Raw genomic sequence first — 25,331 nt, 5'->3', positions numbered from 1 at the left:
ATGTTACTACATATTGTAGAGTCGATTTTGTCTCCTATATTCGTCGTCTCCTTGCCTTATAAATTGTAAAAGGCAGAGATTAAGGATGTATCCAGAAAGTGGTTCCACGAGATGTTTCGGATTTATTGTTTACATATGGGACTTCACATATCTGTGTTAATTTTAATTCTTTGTGTGGTATCGAAATCAAACCAATAGGTATATTTTTAAGTATAAAAAATCTTTATTTAACAAAATTACTTGTTTTATTGGATATAAATTGAGTCAATACTCGGAATCTTTGAGTTTGTATTTTGTATGGAAGATATGTACTGGACCTGATGATGAGGCAAATAATGAAAGTCTTGAAACCGGTTGTCCCACAATTTGTAACATCAAATAAATATAAAGATTGACAAATATAAATACAAAGATTGACTCAATTTATATCCAATAGTAACTATAATGGACTCGTATTGGCGACCCCCGTTCATCATTTGAAAATTATTTGTGTTAAATATCACATTTTTCTTAAAATATTAATAGTTGCGTTCAAAATAATGTCAAAAATCATATTGACCCCAGTGTAGAGCCCCCATCATCCACATATCTTTCACAAATGAAATTTAGTGCAACATTGCAGTTTCCTACAACCCAAGTGAACTGGTCGCGTACTATGGACCCCAGCAGACACTTATGAGCATTTTTGAGTGGTTGACCGGGGCCCCAATTGCTGTAGTTCATTTCTCTTCCATAAGGTATCCACAACCATTTAGCGTCATCTATGAACCTTGCTCCCCCCATCCAATATCGATTATGGATACCTAAAAAGAAAATCATTATAAAAATTTGAAATTTTTCTGAAGCTATTTTCTTGTGTAGTATCTTAATGCACAACCCTTACCATAATTGCGCGTACCATGGACCGCACATCGCACAAATAATTCAATTCTAGCAGAACTTCATATAAAAACTAGACTCACCACAACTATCAACCAAAATAATACTGAAATATTTTGGACATATAACTAGAAGAAAAGAAGGAATGGAGCGAATGATAGTTGAAGGCAACGTAGGGGGCAAAAGATGCAGAGGAAAATCTCCAGTAGGATGGTCGGACCAAAAAAAAGATATGACTGGTTACTCATTCTCCGAAGCAAAACAACACGCACAAATTACATGACGTCACTACATCCTTACGAAGGAGAAAAGATAAAGGAGGATCTTAATGCAACTGCTTTTAGTAGATTGAACAGTAGCAGTAGCAAAAGCTAAAGCAGAATCGTATTCAAACCTATACGATCTACTTGATAGCAGGGAAGGCGAAGAATATAAAATAGCCAAACAGAGAGCAAAGAAGGCAAGAGAATTTAATCAGATTAGATGTATCCGAGATGAAAATAATAAAATACTAATTCACGAAAAGGATGTCAAAAATAGATGGAGAAAGTATTTTGACAGTTTATTAAATGAAAAATTTGAGTTAACGGAGCCTGTGGAGTTAACGGAGACAGTAACAGCAATGGTTACCAGAATAACAAACGAGGAAGTGGCTCAAGCGCTTCAAAAAATAAAGAAAGGAAAAGCAGTCGGACCAGATCACATTCCTGGGGAAGTATGGAGAGCATTGGGAGAGACAGGAATAAGTTGGCTAGCAGGTCTATTTAATAGAATTATGGAAGCTGGACAAATGCCATACGAATGGAGAAGCAGTATATAGTATATTAGTACCTGTCTACAAGAACAAGGGAGACATATAATAATGTACAAACTACAGGACTATAAAACTACTTAGCCACACCATGAAAATATGGGAGAGAGTAATTTATAGACGGATACCTGAAGAAACCGAAATATCCGATAATCAATTTGGCTTTATGCAGGACAGATCAACAACAGATGCAATTTTCATTGTAAGGCAAACGATGGAAAATACAGGAATAAAGAGACCAGCGCTCATATGGTATTCATTGATCTTGAGAAAGCATATGATAGAGTTCCTCGAGAGATTCTGTGGTGGGCACTCAATAAGAAAGGAGTCCCTGGCGAATATGTAAAGATTGTGAGAGATATGTATGAGGAAGTAACGACTAGTGTTAGGACAGGCGTGGGAGAGACTGATAAATTTCAGGTGAAAGTAGGATTGCACCAAGGCTCGGTGCTTAGTCCTTATTTTATTCTCATTAGTTTTGGACCAAATAACAGCGAAACTACAGGGTAGCATTCCATGGTGCCTAATGTATGCTGATGATGTACTGTTAATAGGAAAAAGTGAAAGAGACTTAGAACAAAAACTGGAACAGTGGAGACGAGCTCTGGAGGAAAAAGGTTTAAAATTTAGTAGGCAAAAAACAGAGTATTTGGAATGTTCATTTAAAGATAGAGTTACTACAAATAAAATGGTGTTTTCGGATGGTGAAATGATTGTGAAAAACAATAGTTTTAAGTACCTAGAATCGGTATTACAGAGTAATGGAGAAATATATAGAGATGCAAGATGCATGCAGTAGAATTAGGGCTGGATGGATGAAGTGGAAAGAAGCAAGTGGTGTATTGTGTGACAGAAAAATTATAATGAAGCTGAAAGGAAAATTCTATAAAACAGCCATAAGACCGGCTATGATGTACGGAACTGAATGTTGGGCAGTGAATAAGAAAGGGGAAAAACGAATGCATGTGGCGGAAATGAGAATGCTTAGATGGATGAGTGGAGTGACAAAGAAGGATAAAATTAGAAATGAGTATATTAGGGGAAGTCTAGGTGTAGCACCAATTGATGCCAAAAAGAGAGCATAGGTTAAGATGGTTTGGTCATGTTCAACGTCGAGACGTTAATCACCCAATACGAAGAATAGCTGAAGTGCAGATTCCTGGAAGGAGTAGGAGAGGAAGACCAAAGAAGACCTGGGGGGAGACGATAAGGCAGGACATGTTGGTAAAGGGGATTAACATTGATATGACCCAAGATAAAATTGTGTGGAGAAATGCAATTAGGGAAGCCGACCCCACATAGGGATAAGGCAAAGATAATGATGATGAACAGCATTTCCAAGCACAACAACTAACTTATTATTGAATATTGGGTTGTGTTTGAACATCAAGTCAATGATGATCTACGTTGGAAATTACTAAGATATCCTTGGAACCCTAGCAAAATATACAATTTTAAAAATTATGTTGTAAACCTTCTTTTGATGATTCTTTTTTTTTATACTTTTTTATGAGGAATCCAAATCTGCAATAAAAAAATGGGGATTCCTATTTAAGATTTCAAATGTCTCACTCCCCACTCTAGAGAGTGTGAAGGAGGGTCGTGTTTAGTGGATTCCATAGATTTTGAAAAATATTTAACACGTGTTTTTCATTTTTTCGATACAATGTTCATTTCGCGAAATATTCGACCATTCCGCTTCTTTGACACACCCTGTATAAAATTTGTGTTACCTTGTTCTCTTACGTAATTTCCGATTTTTTCATTTTCTTTTGCTGAATTAATTGATACCAACTTCATCTGAATGGTTTCGCAAAATTTCAGAGCATCTAGCCAATTCTCCTACAAAAAAATAAAATTAGTGAAAAAGTTTTATGGATCAACAATAACATAGGGTTCTAAAGGAAAAGTTAATAGTCCAGAGAAATAAGATTTTTCTCGTGACACATCCCCCTCCAGGCCAAAAACAATTTTTTTGAGTAGTATGAGTATGGACATCTATATTAACCTTCGGATGACCAAGGGGGGGGGGTAAATTTTGACCCCAATGGTTGTTTTTATTTAATATGTTCAGAAATATTTTCAATTTTAAACTCATTTTTTTTATTTGACTTTAATATTATTCTAGATATGCTTCTTTTCACGAGAATTTTTCAGTGCGTCACAAATGATACAAAAAAAGGTAAGTCCATGATAATATACATTTTCGTGACATGACATTTTAGTTAAATCTGACAGTTGTCACATTTTATTTGCAATTTGGCATAAAATCAAATTAATTGTGTTTATTGCATTTATAAAATGGTATTTTCTTTGATTTGTATAGTCTTTTAAATTGTTCAGATTATATTCGTATATATATATTATATAATTCGCAAATTATTTTATTTTCGATTATGGCGCCATCTATTGACAACTAGAATTAATGTTATAAATGTCACCGACGAAATGTAATCACCGACGTGCGTTTTTTTCTGCCACATACAATTTAATGTGTTAGAAAGAAATCGAAAAACTGTGACGCACTGAAAGATCCTCATGAGAAAAAGCATACCCTCATGTTTTGTAATAAAAAAATTCCGTATATTTTACGAGAAAAAAATATTTTCTGAATTTGGGGTCAAAGACGAACTCCCTATGTCTTCCATGTTCCAATTTTATATTAAGTAAATACCGTCTATTATGTGGAATTGTTTGTAAGAAACATTCAAATATTGAAAAAAAAATTGTTTGTTAAACCTGTGGCGACGTAAATTAGTGTATATTTTAAAATTTATTTAGTTCTATGTTCAGAATGACGATTCCTGTTTTTGTTCAGTTGTAATTTAAATATGTTGTATTAATGTTTATTTATCATTTATTGATAAAATACTAACATTAAAATTACGAATACATTATTTTATTTTTTAAAACAACTTAATTTTTTTGTCAATTGTCATTTTTGACTGGGGTCATTTTTGACCACTGTTGGTCATCCGTGTACCAAAAAAAGATTGGTCATCGGAAGGTCAATAACCTATATGTTTCCTGCAGCCGATGTTGATGATATACGTAGTTATAAACAAATGAAGATAAAAAAAAGGTAAATTTTCGCTTTTCTCGTCTATTACTAAAAAGTGAAGCATTCTAAACAAATTTGAGAATAAGAAACTCATAAATCATATAAAAAACTTCAATATGGCGTTCGCTGAATATGTCTATACTTATTTGTTGCTTAGAAAATTGCAAAATAAGTCATAAACTTTGAGATTTTATAAATGTTCATAACTTATATAAAAATTAAGTTAGAACATTCTTATTACACGGAATGCTGAGGCTTCTTGTGCTTAAATTATATTTTAAATTTCAAAGCAGTTGGTCAAATAGTTTAAAAGTTATTTAATTTATTTATCCCAAATTCATTTTTTTTGCAACACTATAAGTCAGAAAATTATGAGGTTACAGTAATACTTCGGAGAGTTTATGAAAGAAGAACATTTATACTATTAACTTAATTAAATAAAAATGACAAAAAGTAATTTTAAACGGTGTAAAATTATTTTGCAAAAACGTGTCCATCTTTTGCTTACTTATAAACAATTAGAATAACATTTTAACTGTTACCCGTAGAAAAATTATTTTTTCATATTTAGAAAGACTGAATTTTTATACACATTTAGAAAGAAAAACAATTGTCCTAAGACATATTAGGGACGAAGTTAGCCTCCCCTTTTTTTAATTCACATGTTGTTGCAAAATAACTTTGCAATATTTAGAATTATTTTTTGACATAAGTATTACTATAACTTCATCATTTTCTGACTTATAGTGTTGCAAAAAAATTAATTTGGGATAAACAAATTAAATAACGTTTAAACTATTTGACCAATTGCTTTGAAATTTAGTGTATGATTTAAGCACCAGAAGTCTCAGCATTCCGTGTAATAAGAAAGTTCTAAGTTATTTTTTACATAAGTTTTTGCGAAATCCATATTGAAGTTTTTTATACGCTTTATGAGTTTCTTACTCTCAAATTTGTTTAAAATGCTTAACTTTTTGGTAACAGACGAAAAAAGCGAAAATTTACCACTTTTTGATCTTTATTTGTTTATAACTACCTATGTATATCATTAAAATCGGCTGCAGGAAACATATTAGACTTGGATCCCGCGTACCAAAAAAAAGTTGATTAATAGCAAGCTGAAAATTTGTTAATAGCTTAATGGTGTCTAGTCGGACAAACTTTGATGTATGGTAACACTGGAACAGGGGAAGTTTTAATTGAGGAACAGGTTAAAAATTTTTTGTCGGACAGAACTTTCAATTGATTTTTTACCATTTCGTTAAACTCTCATACTCTCATGCAAAAATCAGACTGGTGTTTATCACCAACTGAGCATTTTAATGAGTGGAACACGAAGAACATGTCAAATGATAGGAATCATGTTGGTTAGTAATAGCAGTCTCATTTTTGTATGAGAGTTTATTGAAAGAGTATCAAATCAATTAGATGTTCTGTTTGACAAAATACATGGGACGTTTTCGTAATCTGACGTTCCAAATTTTTGAACTGTTCCACAATTAAAACTTCCCTTGTTCCAGTGTTCCCGTACATCAAAGTTTGTCCGACTAGACACCGTTAAGCTATTAACAAATTTTCAGCTTGCTATTAATCAACTTTCTTTTGGTACGCGGGATCCAGGTCTATATAGGTTATTATTATAGATGTCCATACTACTCGAAAAATTTGGTTGCGGCCTGGAGGGGGTTGTGTCCCTAACAGGATATTTTTTTCCTTATTTCTCTGTAATACAAGACTTTTTTGTTTCGAACGATCCAAAAAATCTAAAATAATATCTGCCAGGGCCGAATTTTTTTATTTATAAAAAGTCATTTTTTAATTACATATCAAATAATTTTTATCCATTAAACAGATGGGTGCAGTTCGAGCTTATATCGAATTTATTATAAAATACTTAAAAGTTCTTTACCGTTATGTGAATGCCCAAGTAATAGACTTTATTTTCGAAACGAACTAATGGCAGAGTCGACTGTCCCCCATTCTCGAAGTTTTTTTCCCATTGAGGCTCTAAAAACAGAATTTAAAATAGATAATTAAAAAAAAACATAAGCACAAAGGGAAGAAGCTACAATTTTAATTTGAAATAAAGTATTTGACATTTCGATTTCCACTTCGGAAATCGTCATAAAAAAATACAAAACGCTTTGCAATTTTTTGTTGAAAAAATTCCTTAATTAGCGCATTACAATATTTGCTCCTCTTAAATTTAGTGCTCCCTCAGTTGTTACACTTACTAGGTGTTACGGGTTAACTTAAAATTTTCCAAACAGTTTGTAATTACTTCAAAAATATTGTTTCCATTTGTTGAAATTTCATGAATTTCATTGAGGGAACCGACAAAATTCTATGTCGGATACCCAAATAATTGCCCATGTTATGTTGAAAATTTGCGGAAAAATCAACCGCTGCGAAAGTGTTAATTAATAGCTGCTTTATCTATATTTATTTATTAATATTAGCAATAATTTTAAAAAATCTTTAAATGAAAATAATTTATTTTTTTCCGAGGGCCGCAAAAAAATGTATAAAGAGCCGCATGCGGCCCGCGGGCCGCACTTTGCCCACCCCTGTTCTATATCATGCTTAAGGGGGTTGATTAGTTTTAGAGATGCAAACACTCCTTATTGTGAAAAATTATATAAAAACATTGTAAACTTTAATATGGGTAAAATTTGATTTTGATTGGTTAAATAATGATTGTTTTATGCTTTAGGATATACTATCATAGTATTTCAACCCTTAAAAGCCATCCTTAATAACATTACAATTTTTATAAGTAGATAATTTAATAGATCGATACAGAAAAAAAAGTAGAATTAAAGAATTACAAAAACATTTATTTACACAAAAATACGAATTTACAAATATGTATAAATAACAATACAAATACATAGTTTTTATTCATCTTCCAGTATACGAACTGGTTCTGTGGTATTATACATACATTGAAAATGAATTTTTCGAAAAAAAATTGGTTGTATAAAGATAGCTTCTTCAATTTTGCCGATAAAATGTTTTTTTCGAAAATGATTTTGTAGAATTTTTAAAGAGCTATAAGACTGTGTAAACTAAATTCCGTGAGATCCCTTAGTTTTTAATTGGGGTGGGTTTAAAGGGCTCGAATAAGGGGGTGTTTGCTCGTAAATAGAGGTTTTAAACAGCTATATCTCACTAACTATTCACTGTAATGAAAATCTATGCACAAGGGAATTTTAGTTATTAAAAAAGCTACAATTTAGTAGTCCATCATTTTTTTCGTATCTCCAGCGTTTTCGGAGATATTTTGAAGTAAAAAAAAATAGGAAACGGCAAAGAATAAATTTTCCTTTAAACTCCAATTTTTCTAGAATTAGGCCTTTTAAATAGGTCAATCTTCTTGGGTGTATTGATAATATAAATGTAAAAGGAATTTCAGAAAGGTGAAGATCAATTTTTAATTACGAGGGTGGTTAGGGGGTTGTTTTCACTGATTTTTTCATGGAGAAAAGCAGGTACTGACCTTTTTTTGATCATAAGTGGCTTAAGTTTCATGCTAGAAACTTTTTATCATTATTTTTTGAAGGTCTAACTGTATACTTGAAAGATTATTTAAGTTTTCCTCGAAAAATGCAAAGTTTTTCCGTTATTTGGCTTTTAATATTTTAAATTATGCATTTGACGAAAAAAGCTAACTTTTAACAAGCCGTATCTCGGTTTTTATTGGTCTTAAAGCTATTGCAGAAAAAGAATTTGGTTTGTGATACTAAAAGATAAAATTTTGATATCTACAGTTTTTTGATTAAATGCATATTTTCGTTTCGAGGTATTATCGAAAAACTCTATAAAAATGTCGATTTTTTCGTCGAAAACTGTTAATTTCAAGCACGAATAACTCGAAAAATATTAGTTTTACGAAGAAAATGTAACAAACGTTTTTTTCTTAGAAAGACATTTTACATCGATTTAGATGGTTAAAATGTAATAAAAAATTCCCGCCCCCGAGATGGGGTGGCCACCACCCCCAATGTTTTAACGAGCCAAAATGCTTCATTTCCTCGACTATAGATACTGTTTATTTTGCCGCATACCGTATTAGAATAAAATTCTATTACAATGTTGCGTTGCCCGTAAGTTTCGGAGAAATTGTAAAAAATGTGTATTTTTTTTTCAACGCCCTTTATCTGAAATGGCTGACAAACATTTGTTGCTAAGCAAACTCCAAGTATTTTTCAATGTTTTACATATCTTAGAGACGGTGTTACCTCTTTTTGAAACACCCTGTATATTGTTTACAAACAAAAAATGACGTCTATTCTTTTACATATTATGTTTATTACATATTGTTGTCACTAACTTTATCAAAAGCAGTTGTTGGATACGTGTATCAACGAGTGTCATAGGAAAATCGTTAGTTCCTTGTTTTTCTTCTTCTTCTTTTTTCTTGTATGTAGGCTTTAAAGCCTGTTTCTTCTTTAATATTAGCCTCCTAAATTGTTTAAATTATCGCACCATCTTTTTCTTGGTCTGCCAATACTTCTTCGTCCATTTGGTGACTTATTTCGTGCTATTCATACTATCCTATCCTCTGCCATTCTACTGATGTGTTCGTTTCACTCCGGCTTCCGTTTTGTCACCCATCCATTTATGTTTTCTACATTGTGTGTACATCTTCTTGTGTTTTCGCTTCTCTCCCTCTCCAACGGACTTTTCCTTGATATTCGTCGAAGTATTTTCATCTCTGTTGTTTCTAGTAGTCGTTTCATTTTAGATGTGTCAGGTCTTGTCTCCGCCGTTTATGTCAATATAGGTCTAATTGCTGCTTTATAAATTCTTGCTTTTGTGTCTTGTCTTAGGTGTTTGTTCTTCCAGATTGTGTCGTTAAGAGATCCCGCCGCTTTACTTGTTTTTAAACTTTGTTGTCGTACTTTCTCTTCAACATCTCCGTAACTGGTTATATCTATTCCCAGATATCTAAACATTGCTTCCTGCTTTATTATTTTCCCATCAATTTCGATTTTTCATCGTAGTGGGTATTTAGATGTTGTCATACATTTGGTTTTTTTCTGATATTATCATATTGTATTTCTTGGCTGTTGTATTGAAGATGTCTGTTAATCTTTGGAGATTGTCTTCTGTCTCGGCGATTAATGTTCCAACTCTAGTTCTCTGTTCTAGTAAGAATTGTACCACACATTAGAAAATAATAAAAAAAATTAAGTATATGAAGACTACTTACTTGAAGAAACAGGTACAGTATGTACAGAATTGTCATCAACTCTAATGTAAGATTCGCTTGTAGAAACAAACACAAAAACTACAATAAGACATTTTGCTGAAATCATCATAAATTTTCGTCGACACAGCAGTTTTAACACTATTTACTTGATTTAATATTTCTATATTTATTTCATCGGATTTATACTAAACTTATACTTAGCTCGATTTGAAGGTCAGATGGTTAATATAGATAAAAACAATTTTTAAAACAATTTCAATGTTAAGAGATAAAACTTTGCACTCTTCAAATTAAAAACTATAATAAAACGTAAATGAGGCCCCTAGAGGTCAAGGAGTCTTCTTCTTAACGTGCCCTATCAAGTCCCCTTGACGTTGGCGATTAACATGGCGAAACTGTCTCTGTCTCGAGCTATTCTAAATAGGTGTTCTGCTTTCTTTATTCCTGTCCACTCCCGGATATTCTTCAACCAAGAGGCCTGCTTTCTACCAATTCCTCTGCGTCCTTCGATTTTACCCATCATAATAAGTTGAAGAATATTATACCGGTCTCTCCTTACTACGTGTCCAAAATAGGCCATCTTTCTATATTTGATGTTATCAAGCAGCTCGCGGGTAGCATTTGCTCTCTTAAGGACTGCCACATTTGTCAGCATAGTCGTCCATGGTATTTTCAGTATACGTCTGTGCAGCCACATTTCAAAGGCCTTCAAACGGTTAATGGTAGATATTTTTAGTGTCCATGCTTCGACACCATACAAGAGGACTGACCAAATGTAGCATTTAATCATGCGCTTTCGAAGTTGAAGTTGCAAGGTATCATTACAGAAGAGTGACCTCATTTTTAAAAATGTCGTGCGGGCTATCTTGATTCTACATTTTATCTCTTTATCTGGATCTAGTTGTTCAGTAATATGGCAACCAAGATATTTAAAACTGGGTACTCTTTGAATTATATGACCATCAACATATAACCGTGAATCTTGATGGCCAAACGGCTAAATACCATGTATGTTGTTTTTGAACAGTTTATATTTAGGCCAAACTCTCTTCCCACTGTGTCAATGGTATTTAAAAGGTGTTGTAATCCATTCATATCATCACTTAAAATAACTGTATCGTCTGCATATCTGATTGTATTTATCAGAATTCCATTAACTTTCACACCTCATTCCAAATTATGCAGCGCTTCCTTAAATATTCTATCTGAATATAAATTGAATAACAGTGGGGACAGTATACAACCCTGTCTGACACCTCTTTGTATTACACCTGACACCTCTTTGTATATCAAGGGGTCTAAGTAGCAAAATCAACATTTTGAGAAAACTCAAGTCAAAGTTGGAAGATTATTGTAAGAGGGAAAATTAAAATTGAATCATTTTGACTGTGTAAGAAGGATAATCAGGTCTTTTTATGTTTATTGCCAATAGCAGAAAGTATTACAACATTGGGTTATTGTTTTATATATAAAAAAATTATGGTGCGCACATAGATCCCTTTACCTCTCATTAATTGTGTAAGAATGAATATGCTTAATGTGCATAAAATACATAAGTGGTTTTATTTTTATTTGTGTAAGTTCTTTTTATACAACAGTAATAAAACAGAAAATATTATAATATGTTGGCATTCTAAAACTATTTCATTGCTGTCATCTGTGTCATAAACGTTATTCTTCTTCTTCTTCTTCTTCTTCGTCTAGCCATTCACGTCCACATCTGAACATAAGCCTCTTCAAGTCTTCCTTTCCATTGTTTTTTGTTGTACGCTACTTGTAGCCAATTTTTCCCGGCAGTTCGTTTCAGATCATCTGTCCATCTCATAGGAGGTCTGCCTTTGGGTCTTTTGTGTTCGTATGGTCTCCAGGTTAGAATTGTTCTGTGCCATTTGTTAAGATCGCTCCTAGCTACATGTCCAGCGTATTCCCATTTCAATTTTAGTGATTTTTGAACCACATCGGTGACTTTGGTTTTCTGTCTTATCCATGTGTTTGTTTTCCTGTCCTTAAGTGATATGCCAAGCATTGCTCTTTCCATCGCGTGTTGAGTGACTCTGAGTATGTTCATATTATTTTTTGTGATTGTCCATGTTTGTGCCCCATATCTTAATATCGGAATAATGCATGCATCAAAAACTTTAGATCTAAGATGGAGTTAAATTTGCTGATTTATGAGTATATAGTTCAGTTTGCCGAATGCTGCCCATGCTAACTTTCTTCTTCTTTTTATTTCTTCCGTTTGAATTTCCTTATTTAGTATTATTTTTTGTCCTAAGTATATGTTTATATTCTTCAACTTTTTCTATAACTTTTTTGTTTATTATTGTCATCGTTTCTTCGGAGTGCATGACTTTTGTTTTGTTTAAATTAATTTTCAGTCCTATTTTAGAAGATTCTGTGTGTAGTTCTTAAAGCATGGTTTGCAGTCCTTGTTGGTCAGTAGCTATCAGAATTATGTCATCCGCAAATCGTATATTACTGAGGTAGCGGCCATTGATGTTTATTTCCTTATATTTCCAATTGAGATTTTTAAAAACGTCCTCCAAAACTAAGGTGAACAGTTTGGGTGATAGAGTATCTCCCTGTTTGACTCCCCTGTTTAATGGTACAGGGTTCGTTTATTCATTTTCATTTAGGTATTATGTAGCTGTAGCTTGGTTCATAGTTTATTTTATTAAGTTAATTTATCTGCTGTCTATTCTACAATTTTGCATTGCGTTTATTACGGCCGTGTGTTCTATAGTATCGAAAGCTTTTTCGTAGTCTACAAATGCTATAAAAACTGGAAACTTGTATTCGTTACATTTTTCTATCAATATTTTTGTGGTTAACAGGTGATCGGAAGTTGAATAGCCTTTTCTAAAACCTGCCTGTTCATATGGTTGGTATTCATCTAATTTTCTTGTTAGTCGGGTAGCAAGGGCGCCCATATAAAAATTTTTAGGGGGGGGCCAAACGTGAAGATGTTGCACATTACATTTTGTATATTTCGGATGACAATATATACAGTAGACTCTCTCTATAACGAACACGGATATAACGAGGTTTCGCTTATAACGAGGTACATTAGGTGTCCCCTGAAATTCCTATTGAACTATAACGCTCTATAACGAGGTATATTTGGTTATAACGAGGAAAATTTAAATCGAAGAATACTTGTCTTTACCTGTTTTTAGCGTTGTAATGGTCATAAATAAATAAATGCTCCAACTACCTGTACATAGAAATGCCCAACATCTGTCTTATTATCGAGGCCAGTGCTATAATAAACTCGGCCACCTGTAATAAACATCTGCCTGTTTATAGACCGATATTAAATACTATAGGAAATTTACAATTTATGGCGGCGAAGTCTCATTGTTCACTGTTCAGGTTGACCATCGACACATAATAAACTACGTAAGAGGCATCAAAAGATTTCAATATTATTATTGTTTGATATAACGCGATCCGCCTATAACGAGATAATTAATTCACCATTTCAGTTCTCGTTATAGAGGGAGTCTACTGTAGTTTAAACCACCTAAAAAACCTAGTTTGAACCCTGTTGTGAGGAATTATTCATACATTTAAACACTAGACCAAGTTTTTAAAAGGAAATGTCATGGGTACCACAAAAGTTGAGCCTCTCTTTAAAACCCGTTTGAAAAGAATACAATGCTTGCAAAGCCTTCCCTTCAACTTTGGCGAGCAGACTAACCAAGAGTATGTGTCGAACCAAGTTTTTACTGTAAAATCTTAAAAAGGAGCCCCCTTTATTTTTGAAGATATAGAATCCTTATGAAAAATAAGGCACACATATTCCAAACATTTTTAGAATTGTTGATAGATGGCGCAAATAAATCGCATTTTCCGAATATAGCGCCATCCGTCAACAATTCTAAAAAAGTTCGAATAAATGTTACTTATTTTTTGAGGAGGAAACTCAATCTGCAAGAAAAAACGGGGGTTCCTATTTAAGATTTTAAAGTTAACTCTCACCCCACCTCCAGAGTGTGGAATGAAAAATCCTGTTTGGTGTCATTCTATAGATTTTTGAAAAATATTAAACACGTGTTTTTTAGTTTTATCTGGAAGTACATATATTTCTCGAGATATTAGACCGTTTCTATAATTTTGCTGTGGTATCACGATATACCGTTTTTTCCGATTATAGCGCTATCTACCTATCCACAATTCGCAAAATGGCTCGAATAAAATTTGCTTATTTTTACAAGGAAAATCCAAATCTGCAACAAAAATTAGGGGTTCCATTTAAGATTTTAAAGTTACCCCCCGCTCCACACCCAGGGGTTGAAGTGGTGGACTTGTTTAGTGTCATCGCATAGATTTTTGAAAATTATTGAACACGTATTTTTCAGTTTTTCGATCCGATGTTCATTTCGCGAATTATTCGGCCTTTCCGCTACTTTTGGGACACCCTGTATATAACACTCATTCATCATGAAAGATCACCTGTTTTTCATTTAAATAAATTTGTTCTGTTCATCATAATGCACACTTTAAAAATAATCTACTTACTAAAAAAATACTTTTGCTAACTAAAATTTGACTATGTTCAATAAATTTTAAAAAGTATTTTTCAGTATGAATTTTTTCAAAATATAAAATATAATTACTTTATACCAGTTGTTAAAGACAAATGGCTCATTAGTGATTATCGATCAGAGATCGGAATTCTTGCTGATATGGTTTTTTTGCAGTATAAAAATGATTCATTTAATTTGTAATTTTGGGTGTCGATTACAGTGTATATGTTTCCCAAGCCTCTAATCTCTGTCAATGTTTTCGTTAGTAGCATACCGTGATTGTGGGAAATGTGTATTATGCACATTCCATACAGACCACTGTCGCAGACACAAAGATTTTCTGTTAAACTATTAATAACTACCCAATATGTGAATTTTTTTTATTAATAAATATGTTGTTTCCAATTTATCTCTCAAAATTATCCAATAATGTTTTGACAAAAATGCGTTTATGTAATATAAATTTAATTTTTTTCTTTCCCGAAAAGCTAGGGGGGGCCACGGCCCCCCCCTGCCCGTGTGTATGGGCGCCTATGTCGGGTAGTTATGACTTTGGTGAGTATTTTAAATAGGTGTGACAATAGACTGATGGGCCTGTAGTTTTCCAACTTTCGATTATCACCTTTCTTGTGTAATAAGGTTACTTTAGAGTTGTTCCAGCTCTTAGGGACTTTGCCCTGGTGTAAACAACTGTCTATAAGCTTAGTTACAATTGCAATGAGTTCCTTACCTCCTTCTAATATCATATCTGTGGTAATCATGTCTTCTCCTGCAGCTTTATTTCTCTTCATGATTTCCAATGCTGTAGTTACCTCTGAAATTGTTACTTTTGGCATTATTTCTGATCCAACATTTTTTATTAATTTCCATGCTGGTCTCATTTCATCGTCTTGTTGATGTGTTCTGTAGAGTTCCGTGTAAAATTCTTCTATTCGTTTCAGTATGTTTTCTCTAGTTGTGATTTCATTTTCGTCTTTTCCCATTAATGATATTATCTGACGTCGTTCTAGTGTCGGTCTGAGGCATTTTATACTCTTATTTTTTTCAATAGTTATTGTTATTAATTCTTCTTCTTCTTTTCTTTTTTGTTTTCTGGTTCCTTTTCTAATCTGTCTATTAAGTTTTCTATATTCTGCGGTTCCCTTTTTGTTAGATTTATTTAAGATCTTCCATTTTTCTATTTGTTGTAATATTTCTTTGTCTAATTCATTGTGTGTTGTTTTTGGTTTTTTCAGTTGCGAAATGCTTTTGTTCACTGATTCAGTTATCAGGTTATTCAAATCATCAATATCATTGGAGTTTATCTGCTGCATGTTAACTTGATTTAATGCATGCATTATCTTTTTATTAAATTCACTATTTTTTATTTCTTCAGATGTCCATTTGTATCTTTTTTCATGTATTCTTTTTCTTTCTAGTTATTTGTTTATTACTAGTTTTGTTCTTATTAGTCTATGGTCGCTTCCTAGGTCAAACTGATTTAATACCGATACGTCTTTTACTAGGTTTCTATTTTTCGTTAAGACATAATCTATTTCATTCTTTGTCTTTTTATCGTATACATAAATAATATAGGCTCCTTTACTACTAGACTTAAGCAAATATGCAAATAAAAAGGTATAAAATATTCGCATAAATATGCAGTATTTTACACAAAAATATGCATATTTATATAGAAAATATGCATTTAATAAAAACAGTATTTACAAATTTTTTTATTTATAAAAATGTTTAAAATATCTTCACATGTTTTATTAACATGTACCTATGCATTTTACAAACCAAGCTTCTGTAATTAAATATTAAAGTAATATTTAACTATTTTAACAAATAAATGATAATAGTCGAATTGTGGTAACAATAAATTATCAAAATGTTGTTCAAAACTTTCAATCTTTTTTTTTTTCAAATTTACGAGATAATAGGTGGTTGTAAATTATGTGGTTCGGAAAATGTCCTAACTAGTACTTGAACCTTTTCAGAGAAAACCTGGTAACCACTGTTTATTTCCATGGTTGCTTTATGTTTTTGGAAAATTTCCTTCCCAATATGTATTACTTTTAATGTTTTGACACAATGATTCAAATTCTTTTATTCAAAATGTACTGTCTAACAATGATAATTTGGAAGATTCTAACTGGGTAATAGTTTTCTGAACAAAACTATAGTTTGATTTTATGAATTGCACTGAACTGTATATTTTCGGCATTTTCAAATCGCAATAATTATTCACAATTACAAAGACACGGCTTATTTTACAACAAAAGTGAAATAGAGATATAAACTGGCAGATTTTGGAACCCTTGTATCAAGGACAAAACGTGACAAAATGTATAAGCCGGTATCTTTTATTAGTTAGTACATTGCAATACCTACCAGCAGTGCCGGATTAACCATTAGGCAAAGTAGGCGTTTGCGTAGGGGCCTCGGCTAAAAAGGGGGCCTCGCTGAGCCCAAAATGAAAAAATAATTAGATTTAAATAAAAATTATAAATTATATTATGTTGAAAAATTCAAATATCGAGCAATACCATAAAAGTGGTGGTGGACGTAGACGTATAATGCATACTTTTGTTCTCATAGAAAGCCTATGTTTTGAGAATGAGTCGCTAATGAATGCCGTTTGGTTGAAGGAACAGAACTGCCTGTCAGTCTGCACGGTTTCTTAAAAAAGTAGTTAGAGCAAGAGCAAGGGCGCCCATATAAAAATTTTTAGGGGGGGCCAAACGTGAAGATGTTGCACATTACATTTTGTATATTTCGGATGACAATATATACAGTAGACGCTCTCTATAACGAACACGGATATAACGAGGTTTCGCTTATAACGAGGTACATTAGGTGTCCCATGAACTTCCTATTGAACTATAACGCTCTATAACGAGGCATATTTGGTTATAACAAGGAAAATTTAAATCGAAGAATACTTGTTTTTACCTGTTTTTAGCGTTGTAATGGTCATAAATAAATAAATGCCCCAACTACCTGTAGATAGAAATGCCCAACATCTGTCTTATTATCGAGGCCAGTGCCGTAATAAACTCGGCCACCTGTAATAAACATCTGCCTGTTTATCGACCGATATTGAATACTACAGGAAATTTACAATTTATGGCGGCGAAGTCTCATATTGTTCACTGTTCAGGTTGACCATCGACATCTAATAAACTACGTAAGAGGCATCAAAACATTTCAATATTATTATTGTTTGATATAACGAGATCCGCTTATAACGAGATAATTAATCCACCATTTCAGTTCTCGTTATAGAGGGAGTCTACTGTAGTTTAAACCACCTAAAAAACCTAGTTTGAACCCTGTTGTCAGAAATTATTCATACATTTAAACACTAGACCAAGTTTTTAAATATAAAAGTCATGGGTACCTCAAAAGTTGCACCTCTCTTTAAAACCCGTTTGAAAAGAATACAATGCTTGCAAAGCCTTCCCTTCAACTTTGGCGAGCAGACTAACCATGAGTATGTGTCGAACCAAGTTTTTACTTTAAAATCTTAAAAAGGAGCCCCCTTTATTTTTGCAGATTTAGAATCCTTATGAAAAATAAGGCACACATATTCCAAACATTTTTAGAATCGTTGATAGATGGCGCAAATAAATCGCATTTTCCGAATATAGCGCCATCCGTCAACAATTCTAAAAAAGTTCGAATAAATGTTACTTATTTTTTGAGGAGGAAACTCAATCTGCAAGAAAAAACGGGGGTTCCTATTTAAGATTTTAAAGTTAACTCTCACCCCACCTCCAGAGTATGGAATGAAAAATCCTGTTTGGTGTCATTCTATAGATTTTTGAAAAATATTAAACACGTGTTTTTTAGTTTTTATTTGGAAGTATATTTCTCGAGATATTAGACCGTTTCTATAATTTTGCTATGGTATCACGATATACCGTTTTTTCCGATTATAGCGCTATGAATCCACAATTCGCAAAATGGCTCGAATAAAATTTGCTTATTTTTACAAGGAAAATCCAAATCTGCAACAAAAATTAGGGGTTCCATTTAAGATTTTAAAGTTACCCCCCGCTCCACACCCAGGGGTTGAAGTGGTGGACTTGTTTAGTGTCATCGCATAGATTTTTGAAAACTATTGAACACGTATTTTTCAGTTTTTCGATCCGATGTTCATTTCGCGAATTATTCGACCTTTCCGCTACTTTTGGGACACCCTTTATATAACACTCATTCATCATGAAAGATCACCTGTTTTTCATTTAAATAAAATTGTCCTGTTCATCATAATGCACACTGTAAAAATAATCTACTTACTAAAAAAATACTTATGCAAACTAAAATTTGACTATGTTCAATAAATTTAAAAAAATATTTTTCAGTATGAATTTATTTCGAAATATAAAATATAATTACTTTATACCAGTTCTCAAAGATTATCGGTCAGAGATCGGATTTCTTGCTGATATGGTTTTTTTTGCAGTATTATAAATGATTCATTTAATTGATAATTTTGGGTGTCGATTACAGTGTATATATGTTTCCCACGCCTCTAATCTCTTTCAATGTTTTCGTTAATAGCATACCGTGATTGTGGGAAATGTGTATTATGCACATTCTATATAGACCACTGTCGCAGACACAAAGATTTTCTTAAACTATTAATAACTACCCAATATGTGAATTTTTTTTATTAATAAATATGTTGTTTCCAATTTATCTCTCAAAATTATCCAATAATTTTTTGACAAAAACACGTTTATGTAATATAAATTTAATTTTTGTTCTTTCCCGAAAAGCTAGGGGGGGCCACGGCCCCCCCTGCCCGTGTGTATGGGCGCCTATGAGCAAGAGCAACAAATGAGTCAGCGCCCCCTTGCTACTCTCTCCTTCATATTACCCATGCCTTTCTCTGCATGTCAGGCAAATACAATGGTCTCCAGGATCATTTATCTAAGATTAACAAACTTGTAATTTACATTTTTTGTTCCACACACTCGATCGCTTTAGTTGGAGTAAATGCTGCTAAAAGTTGCATTGGAGCAATATCGTATTTTGGATTTGTTCAGTCCGTGTACAACTTTTTTTCAGCCTCTACCTACCGTTGGGAAGCTACGATCAAATGCTTAAATGATACTCCACTAAGCGATCCCATTCCCCACGATCTAAACCTTGTCCATAAAAGAACAAGCAGCACTAGATGGATTCAAACGAATGATGCAAGAAGAGCTTTCTCTAAAGATTACAACGCCTTCAAATATGCTCTTTATACTTTTGCTGAAGACCCTAATCAGAAAGCTGAAACAGTTCATGAGGTTAAGTGTTTGTTAAAAGGAATGTCAAAACAGAAACATTCATAATGGATTATTTTTTGGCAACAATTTTAGAACTTATCAACACTGTCAGTAAATCATTACAGAGAGGAGGGATTGAGACGAACTTTAAACTGCAGTTCAGTTTCTAAATTCACTTTTATAGTTATTTAAATCCCAAAGAGATAATAATAAACTAAGAGATAAACTACGTTTTGATGATGCTAATTCCAATGCAGTTTTTTTATATGGTGGAACAAAGTTAAAGGTTGAAACGAATCTTACAATTTTTGAGCTTTTTATACCAAGCTTACTATTGAGCTGAGTCGTCAGTTTACAGCGTATGAGTCAGTGAACTCAGTATTTGGTGTTTTGTGTTTTTCCAAAACTGAACGATACTGAAATAAAGTAGTGTGCTTCAAAACTACATGAAAACTGTACTGATGATAATGAACCTGAAATTTAATATGAACTACTGCAATTCAAATATTTTATAGTCCATCTTGAGGACTTATGGCGAAAACAATTTATTACTGTTTCATATTATTTTTGAGTTATTTATGAGAACAAATTCGAATCGAAGTTTTCAAATTTGCCAGTACCTTCTTATATCTTACTCTAGTGATTACAAACTCAACAGGCGAACGGTCATTTTCAAAAATGAAAATTATTAAAAACTGTCGCCGCTCAACAATGGCACAAAACAGACTAGCATTTCCCTCAATTATGGCTATTGGGAATGTTGTGCTCAAAAATTTGGAATTTGAAGGTATTTTAAGTAGTTTTGTTTCCATTTGAAAACTCAAACTAAATTTAATACACAATTATTTACTATTACATAATAATGTAACAAGTAATAGAATATTATTCAACGAGCATGTAATGTTATTACTTACGATAATGAAATTTGCGACACGAGCCGACGGCGAGTGTCATTATTCATCAGAGTGAGTAATAGCCATTACATGTGAGTAGAATACTATACTTTTTCTACGACCTTCTTTTTAGTAAAAAAATGATTGTGGTTTAAAATGAATCGTTCGTTTATAACTACAACAACAACAAAAATAAGATAATTTTTTATTGCTTTAAAATTTAAAATATATTTTATAATAATTATTTTTATAAGAATATTTTTTTTAATTTAAGCAAAATTATATAAATAAACGTAAATAAAATAATAATAAATAAATAAAATGTCTACTAATATATCAAAGGAATACCGTCCGGAGATGGAGGGGTTATCCGAGGTTTTGGACGGAAAAGACAAAAGTTTCATAAGGGGCCTCCTAGCTTGGGTTGCCTAGGAGCCTCAAGATTCTTAATCCGGGACTGCCTACCAAAAATTTGAATCCCTAGATATTATAAAACAAAATAAAATATTGAGATTCCCAAGCTATTTGTTACCTGAATATAAAGAGATATGTATAGTTACAACTAAAATTTCAAGTTATATGCATATTATGCACACTTATATAAAAATATGCAAAATTGGAAATTTTTGCATTTTTTATGCATAATATGCAAAATATGCAATTTGCAGATTTGCCTAAGTCTAGTTATTACTAATATTGGCCGATGCTAGCCAACTAACGAAGACGAGATCCGTCGACGCATCACAATGGCCAGATAGGCAACAGCCAAACTCGCAAAAATATGGAAGAACACTGACATTATAAAAAACACAAAGGGCCTAGCCGGGTAGGATGATGAAAAATGCCCCCAACTCGATTTGAATTCTATATAGGGCACCGTTTAGCACATATAGAGAAACTCACTTTCTGAAATTTTTGGCCCCCTAGGTGGTCACGTGACCCACCTAGAGCCTAATTAGACTTTTTATGTTTTTATTTTTTATCTCAGCTGCATCGAGAGCTAGTGAAACGAAAAACTTTAAATAAAAAAGTTTTAAGTTTCAAAAAGTTCTGTCCGAATTTTTTTTTTTTTAATTTTTGGCGGAAAATTTAAATATTAGGACGATTTTAAAATTTTAAATGAGTATAAAAAAATAACTAAGACATTCGTTTTTACGAAAAGTCTTTTTTACGTATTTACCAACCCTTTTACAGTCACCTCTTTTTGCGATTTAGGATTTTAAAAGGATTTAATATTAATAGACTTATAGATCTTGTAGAGACCTACAAAATTATTTTTTAACAAACTTTCTAGGATGAAAAATAAGAAAGTTACCGTTAAAAAATCAATATATTAAAAAAAAGGAAAAATCCAATTGGAAGCTTAATAATGTAATTTAGCGGAGTTTTTAGTCATTGGTCTTATTCATACTTCTTTATTTATGTATTAGTAATAGATTCCAGAAGTTTGACTGGCTTATAATGATTTTAAGAAAACTGGAGTTAAAAGCGAATAACGAATTTTTGTAGTTTGGTAAAAAATACTATTTTCTTCAGAATAGAAAGATTAGCATCAAAGATACGAAAAAATGTTTAAATATGAAATTGTAGGTTATTTAAATCCCAAGAGCTTGGTGTGAAAAAAATTTTTCTACGGCAAAAATTGAGTGAATCGTAAATGAGTACTTATAATATCGAAAATCATTAATATTTTCGATATAAAACTTTATAACACTTTTGATAGCGAATAAATCGAAAAATATTAATGTAATCAAAAAAATGTATAGAACATTTTTTGCTTAAAATGAAAGTTTTTATCAACTTTTGCGGTCAAAATATAATAAAAAATTTCCACCCACAAGGCGGGGTGGCAACCACTCCCATGGTAAAAGCGCCTTTCGGCATCATATAGATTTTGATCCTTGGACTATCCACTACTTATTCTCAAATTTTAAAGCAAATTGATCCATTCTGTAAAAATTGCGAGCTGAAAAGCTTCGGTTCCTGGACTATAGTTATAATACTTTGTAAGGGTTAAGATGTTTTATTTCTTGAATAAAAATGGCGTGTCGTATGAAAAAATGGGAAGATAGATTTTTTGTCACAAATGGAACGGGGAATTCAAAAATGATTGTTAATTTGAAATATGTCAGTGGCGTACTATCTTTTTTTCTTTAAAAAGTTCAGACCATTACCAGTATGCGCACGGATGGTGAATATAAAATTTTTAATTGTATGTCAAAAAATGCACAATAACTACCTCTTAAAAACAGCAAAATTGTATTACAATGTTGCCAGTAGTTTCGGCAAAATCGTAAAAAATGTGTATAATAAAATATTTTGTTTTCTTCAACGCCTTGTATCCTGAAAATGGAGGGCATTACAAAATTTTTTATTAAGCAAAATTGTTTTCCAGTTTTTCATCTATCCTAGTGACGGCGTTACCTTTTTTAAACACCATGTATAAAATTGTATCAAAAAGCGAAAAAAAAAAACAAAAAAATGCGGATTTTTATTTTTAAAAGTACGTTTCACCAATTTTAAAAATCTGAAAAAATTCAGGGTGAAACCTTATGCAAAAATACACGTTATAAATTTTTTTCGTGAAAACGGATGTCTTAGTTATTTTTTATACTCATTTAAAATTTTAAATTCGTCCTAAAATTTAAATTTCCCGCCAAAAATTAAAAAATATTTCGGACAGAACTTTTTTAAACTTACAACTTTTTTATTTAAAGTTTTTCGCTAACTCTCGATGCGGCTGAGATAAAAAATAAAAACTAAAAAGCCTAATTAGGCTCTAGGTGCGTCACGTGACGACGTGACCACCTAGGGGGCTAAAAATTTCAGAAAGTGAGTTTCTGTATATCGCTCGCTGAGAACATTAGTGACGTAACTCAAAAAATACCAATTGTGACTTAATCTATTAAACATACTCCTAATATTGAACTTGATATTATGCTTTAATGACGGAAGTCTCGATACGTCAGTAATACTCTTTGACTTTAGTTCCACTTCTGCATGCATTAGTGACGCAAGTCACTTTACTACAAACTACGTTTTTGAAGTCACTTTACTACAAAACGTTTTTGAAGTTACGTCACTAATGTTCTCACCAAGCGATATGTGCTAAACGGTGACCTATATGGAATTCGAATCGAGTTGGGGGCATTTTGCATCATCTTACCCGGCTAGGCCCTTTACGCCTTGTTCGAACATTGATATTTCCTATCGCCGCCTTCGGGGCTTCAGAAACTTCGAAACTTATAATGGCATTTGAAATGTGGGGCTACTGTAGAATTTTGCGCAGACCATGAACCGCACACCGCACAAATAACTCAATTCTAGCAGAACGTAACATAAGAAACAAGACTCACCACAACTATCAACAAAAATATACTGAGATATTTTGGACATATAACTAGAAGAAGAGAAGGCAAGGAGCGAATGATAGTTGAAAGTAACGTAGTAAAGTAAGCAAAATATCCAGAGGAGGATCTCCAGTAAGGTGGTCGGACAAAAATAAAATACATGACTATTTACTCATTCTCCGAAGCAAAACAACATACACAGAAGAGAGATAATTGGATAGAAATAGTTAAAACAAATTATATAACGCCACTACATCCTTTAAATTTAAGTCACCAGGCTTACAGGTTGAACCGCGGCGATATTCTCTGGATCGAGCTTTCGACGTCCTCACTGACGACATCTTCAGGGCTTCCAAGGTCTCAGTATTCTTTGGCCCACTCTATACTACTCACTGCAATGCTGTACAGTATAAATAATTTTTTAACAAATTATAAAAATAACTTTTTCCGCTTCTAAATCACTGTTTTTATGAATTGGGGTTACGTCAAGATTAAAGTTATTAGTTATTATTGTGATATCTTCGTACTTTAACACATTCGCTACCATCTGTCGCCAAAAGGCGTTTTGCGTGAGTGAGTCAAGTGCCGCTGCCGTCAAAAGGTATTTTGCCTTGGAATAAGGTCTCTGCTCTAAATTTTTGTATCTGCTTCTTACTATATAACAGGAGTGGCCAAACTGTGGCTCGCAAGCCACATGTAGCTCTTTGAAGAGGTACCCAGTCAAAATAGCCCCGACAAAAAAGCTCCGACAAAACAGCTCCGACAAAACAGCCCCGACATAATATCCCGCACACAAAATAGCCCCGATAAAATAGCCCCAACAAAATAGCCCCGACAAAAAAGCTCCTTTCAGAATTCATCATGAAATAATTCCTTAAAAATACATTTTTTCGGAAATGGTAATTATCCTCTATTCAGATGTTTATCTTAACTACATTATAAAAATGGACTTTTCAGAGAACTCAAGTCCTGTCTTCCCTGCCTCTTGGAAGTTTGAACATTTAAGTTAAGCGAAAATCAATGTTTATTTATGATATAAACATTTTTTTCTGTTTTCAGGCAACAGTAAAATGCATTTTAAATTAAATAAATTAAATACATTCTTCCTTTTTGTCAAATAATTTAAATTAAAAAAAAAGTTTTTGGACACCTTGTATAAATAATTATGTAATTGTTTATAAGAGGCTGTTTTAGCCGGGGCTGTTTTGACCGGGGCTATTTTGTGTGCGATCTATTTTGTCGGGGCTATTTTGTTTGCGGGCTATTTTATCGAGGCTATTTTGTGTTCGGGCTATTTTGACGGGGCTTTTTTGACGGGGCTGTTTTGAC

General features: G+C 32.7%; 1 protein-coding gene across 1 annotated transcript; it reads right to left on the bottom strand.

The window, feature by feature from the left end:
- Positions 1-201: 201 nt before the first annotated feature.
- On the bottom strand, positions 202-10,189 carry LOC114336826 (perlucin). Its single transcript, XM_050657534.1, has 4 exons — positions 9,967-10,189; positions 6,661-6,758; positions 3,424-3,532; positions 202-803 (listed from the first exon to the last, which is right to left on the bottom strand). The coding sequence occupies exons 1-4, from the start codon at positions 10,073-10,075 to the stop codon at positions 550-552; spliced, it is 570 nt and encodes a 189-aa protein (XP_050513491.1). The 5' UTR covers positions 10,076-10,189; the 3' UTR covers positions 202-549.
- Positions 10,190-25,331: the final 15,142 nt, after the last annotated feature.

The sequence above is a fragment of the Diabrotica virgifera genome, chromosome 8 (genome assembly GCF_917563875.1).
Source record: "Diabrotica virgifera virgifera chromosome 8, PGI_DIABVI_V3a".
NCBI lineage: Eukaryota > Metazoa > Arthropoda > Insecta > Coleoptera > Chrysomelidae > Diabrotica > Diabrotica virgifera.
This window is presented reverse-complemented; position numbering and strand designations above follow the sequence as displayed.

What these genes read in the sequence shown, in the direction of transcription:
- LOC114336826 (XM_050657534.1), bottom strand. Translation starts at nt 10,075, where the DNA reads ATGATGATTTCAGCAAAATGTCTTATTGTAGTTTTTGTGTTTGTTTCT. An exon ending in ACTTGGGCATTCACATAACG is followed by an intron (nt 3,533 to 6,660) that starts GTAAAGAACTTT and finishes ATTTTTTTGTAG; the next exon opens with GAGAATTGGCTAGATGCTCT. An exon ending in AAATTACGTAAGAGAACAAG is followed by an intron (nt 804 to 3,423) that starts GTAACACAAATT and finishes TTTTCTTTTTAG; the next exon opens with GTATCCATAATCGATATTGG.